Below are 5,080 nucleotides of genomic sequence, written 5' to 3' on the forward strand. Positions count from 1 at the left end.
TATGTAATATTTGTGATGTCATCGAAGATTATGAGCACTACTTTTTGACATGCAAATTTCTGAAATCATTTTGGGATCAAATAAAACTATTACTTGATAAACTTAAAATAGGACATCATATAATATCAATTAGATCACTTTTGTACGGATACAAAATAAACCGGATACAAGTTATTACAGTATTAATGATTTAATAACAATTATTCTTTTTACTGTATACAAAGGATACTATATATCCGAACAAAAAACAAAACAAATTAATATGTTTGAAATTTTCAAAAAAGAATTTCTTCAATATCATGAAGTATTGACAAATAAAGAAGGCAAATATGAAAAATTCCATAATCTGGTTGCAGCAAAAATTAAATTAATTTCATGAATTAGAATTTATAATACATCATGTTATCTTATTTTTATTCAGTTACATACATGTCATTATTACTATATACGAGTCTAAATTGAAAACTACGTTCAAACCTATGATTGGTAGGATAAAAACCGCAATATTTATACGTGTACATGTAAAACAAATTTCGTTGTAGAAGGGTCTAAAATTATTACTATATATATATATAAAAACTAATCGAACCGTTCATTTTGAATTATGCTTGCACCTACCTCGGACAAACAAACCGTAAAAGATGAAATTTTAAGTAGATTAAGTCGAAAATTCAAAATGAATATAACTATTGAAGAAGAAAAAGCAATGCGGGAACTTTTGTATGATACAAGCATCGTGATACGACCAAGCGACAAATCATCCGGAGTTGTAATAATGAACACAGAAGATTATAAATTAGAGGTAGAAAAAGAATTAGATAACAACGATACGTACACAGCAATAGATAAAGATCTAACACAGAAAAATGAAAATAAAGTAAAAAAACTCGTAGAAAATTTATGTAAAAGAGAAATAATAGATAAAGACATGAAAAAATATCTCTTACCGAAAGGAACATGTCCCGGAAAGGTACAAGCTAATCCGAAATTACACAAACAAAATCACCCAGTTAGAACAATTATTAATGGGCGGAACCATCCCACAGAAAAAATCGCGGAAATAGTCGAAAACGAGCTTTCGGAGAATGTTCGGAACTTGCCCACGTATATCAAAGACACAACAGATTTTTTAAACAAATTAAATGCAATACAACTGCCTTTACCAGACAACGCAATAATGTTTTGTTTAGATGTTACTAAATTATATCCAAGCGTACCAAGAAAAGAAGCACGAGAAGCATGTAAATCAGCACTAGAAAATCGAACTAACACATCAATCCCAACTGAAGATGTTCTTAAAATGATGGATTTAGTCATTGAAAATAATAATTTTAGCTTCAACGGAAAGCACTTTTTACAAACTGAAGGAACAGCTATTGGTTCCCATCTAGGCATGAATTATGCTTGCACCTACCTCGGACAATGGGAAGAAAATTTATTTCAAAACAGCAATTTACAACCATTTTCATATTGAAGATATGTTGATGACATCTGGGGGATATGGGAACATGGTTTAGATGAATTAAAAAAATTTCACGAAATGTCAAACAGTTTGCATCCGCGAATTAAAACAGAAATGCGTTACTCAACTGAAAAAATTGAATTTCTTGATGTGTTTGTACACATAGAAAACGGACAACTTAAAACAGATCTTTATACAAAATCAACAGATAAACACCAATACTTACATGTGTCGTCAAGCCATCCAAACTCTGTAAAAAATGCTATTCCATATGGACTCGGCATTCGTGTCAAAAGAATTTGCTCAACAGAAGAAGATTACAAAACAAGAAGAGAAGAAATAAAAACGCACCTAAAAGAACGTGGATACAATAACTCGTCCACTGAAGTTCAATTGAAGAAGGTCGACAAATTAAACCGAGAAGATCTATTAAAGTACAAACAGAAGAAAGAAAACAACAGGGTACCTTTAGTAATTACTTTTTCCAATGCGCTTCCAAATGTACATTCCATTCTTAGAAAAAATCTTAAAATTCTCCATCAATCCGAAAGACTAAAGAAAATATTTCCCGATCCGCCTATCGTGGCATTTAAACGTGATAACAACATAAAAGACATCTTAGTACACAAAAAGCATAATTTATTATTTTATAAGCAAACTAATGGATGTGGACCATGTGGTAAACAATGTGCACTATGCTCACATTTAAATGAAACCAAGGTATTTTGTGACAACACCGGCAAAGAATATACCATTCAGGGACAAATAAATTGTAAAACCGTAGGCGTGATATATGCGATTAATTGTACAAAATGTGAAAAAGTTATATATGTAGGACAAACGGGTGATACACTATATCAACGAATGCTATTGAACTTTTCAAAAATACGAACAAAGAAAACAGAAGATCCAGTAGCCAACCATTTCATTCAGAACAATCATTCAATAACAAATTTAAAAGTTACCGCCATAGAAAGAGTATTTGGGACAGAAACTTACAGAAAAACTAAAGAAGCCTTTTGGATAAAAAAATTAAAAACTCTAGAACCTGAAGGACTCAACACAATGTATGAACGATGATAAATATATTTATATTGAAAAAGCGAAAAACGCGGCAAATGAACGTCATAAAAGTTATTATAACGTAATGTATCCAAGTGATGTAATTGTTGTTTCAATGTTGTAATTTATTCCAATGAAGAAGGCCGTAATGGCCGAAACGTATGGGAATTTGTTTTATAGTTTTTATTATATATATATATATATATATATATATATTGTGCACTAACAAGTACTAACTTTATCAATGAAATGCTATGTACTAACGTTAATGAGTAAAATTGAGAATGGAAATGGGGAATGTGTCAAAGAGACAACAACCCGACCAAAAAAAAAAACAACAGCAGAGGGTCACCAACAGGTCTTCAATGTAGCGAGAAATTCCCGCACCCGGAGGCGTCCTTCAGCTGGCCCCTAAACAAATATATACTAGTCCAGTGATAATGAACGCCATACTAATTTCCAAATTGTACACAAGAAACTAAAATTAAAATAATACAAGACTAACAAAGGCCATAGGCTCCTGACTTGGGACAGGCGCAAAAATGCGGCGGGGTTAAACATGTTTGTGAGATCTCAACCCTCCCCCTATACCTCTAACCAATGTAGTAAAGTAAACGCATAACAATACGCACATTAAAATTCAGTTCAAGAGAAATCCGAGTCTGATGTCAGAAGATGTAACCAAAGAAAATAAACAAAATGACAATAATACATAAATAACAACAGACTACTAGCAGTTAACTGACATGCCAGCTCCAGACTTCAATTAAACTGACTGAAAGATTATGATTTCATCATATGAACATCAGGCACAATCCTTCCCTTTAGGGGTTTAGTATCATACCATCATAACATATATGAGAAGAACATAACCCGTGTCATGCCAACAACTGTTTTTAGAATAAATGTGTTTAGTTCCGATGCAAAGACCTTATCAGTGACTCAATATTAACGCCAAAATATGCAATCTTTAATGACTTGACAACAGTATCGTAATTATATCCCTTCTTAATAAGTCTATTCAAAGGTTTTGTAAGTTTCTGAGGTGAATACTGACACCTTTGTGCTTTATAAAGAATATTACCATAAAAAATTGGATGTGAAATACCTGAACGTATTAGAAGTCTGCATGTTGAGCTATATTTACGAATGATGTCTTTATACCGATGATAAAATTTAGTAAATGTTTTGACTAGTTTGTGATATCGAAAACCCTGGTGTAATAATTTTTCAGTAATACATAAATTTCTCTCGTTAAAATCGAAAACATTGTTACATACACGAGCGAATCGTACAAGTTGAGATATATAAACACCGTAAGATGGTGACAGTATAAGGTACCGGTACTTCATGTATCTCTAACAAATGTAAAATTCAAATAAAATATTATAACACTTAAAATAATAATAATAAAAAAAAAAAAAAATATCTGATAGAAAACAAGTTTATTTCATAACAAAAGTAAATCCGTGATCTTTCAATTCGTCGGAAATTATTTCAATAGAAGCTGAAGCTGAGCTTATGGCTTGTGCTGTTGACCTATTCCTTTAACAGAGAAAATCGCATTTGTGTACCCACAAATTTTTCGATCTTCCGTGCATGACATTTGATATTTGAACACCAGAAAGTAACACAATTTGACATTTAAACATCAGAAAATAGCATAATTTGACCAGTTGTAAAACCTCGGCCAATTTCTTGTCAGATGATACCATGAATACAAAATGTTGCTTTAAATGAGGCACTAAGTTAATTGAATTTTCTGTGCAAGTCGAGAAGCCTAACTTCGATAAAAAAAAAGAAGATCTGCTACATTAGGGACGACATCAAAAAGTCAATGAAGGATAAAAAAAAATAGTTTGTGGGTTGGGGGGGGGTTGTCAAAATTGTTGCAAGTTTTGTTTAATTGACATCGATTTTACATATATCCTTTTTGGTCAATCAATTTTTCCCAAATTAAGTTAAAGGGGGGGGGGGGGGGGGTAGGGGGTGGTCAGTGATAAAAACTATATAAATTAAGTTTTTTATCCTACATTGAACTTTTGATGTTGTCCCTTAATGAATTCTAAGTTTGTCGTTCATAATGCTAACGACACGGAAACTCGATGAATCATGAATTTGAAAACTGTTGAAATATTACAAGGAGTATGGTTTAAAAGTTATTCTCATACCAGACGGCAATAAAAAAAAATGCTGCTCGTCTAGTTCACAGAAAATGATGATTAGCGCCAAAGGGCTAGAAGCATCAACTTGTAACTATAGTTTCTCTTGTGTCATGAGTAGGGCAAAAACAGTTAAACTTGTCACAACACAACTAGAACAACGATTACATATATATGTTATAGTATTCGCAGTACGAAGACAGTTAGAACGCGGAAGAACGATCAAGGGGAGTCTCAAAATAACTTGCGTTTCTGAAGAATTTCTACGTAGTTCCGAGAAAACCTATTTGTAGTATATTTCTCTGCTTAAAGCAAAACTATTCTTAGTTGACTAATGTTTAATTATAAGCTCGGGTATTTTAAATTGAATGCTCTCTGACGTACAACAAAAATC

General features: G+C 32.3%; 1 protein-coding gene across 1 annotated transcript; it reads left to right on the forward strand.

Annotated features, from left to right (window-relative positions):
* The first annotated feature begins 676 nt into the window (after positions 1-676).
* On the forward strand, positions 677-1,474 carry LOC139511022 (uncharacterized). The gene has a single exon (XM_071297613.1). The coding sequence runs from the start codon at positions 677-679 to the stop codon at positions 1,472-1,474; it is 798 nt and encodes a 265-aa protein (XP_071153714.1).
* The last annotated feature ends 3,606 nt before the right edge of the window (positions 1,475-5,080 follow it).

Source organism: Mytilus edulis, chromosome 1, assembly GCF_963676685.1.
Source record: "Mytilus edulis chromosome 1, xbMytEdul2.2, whole genome shotgun sequence".
Lineage (NCBI taxonomy): Eukaryota > Metazoa > Mollusca > Bivalvia > Mytilida > Mytilidae > Mytilus > Mytilus edulis.

Bases quoted from the DNA above. Each gene is read 5' to 3' on its own strand.
- LOC139511022 (XM_071297613.1), top strand. From the start codon at position 677: ATGAATATAACTATTGAAGAAGAAAAAGCAATGCGGGAACTTTTGTAT.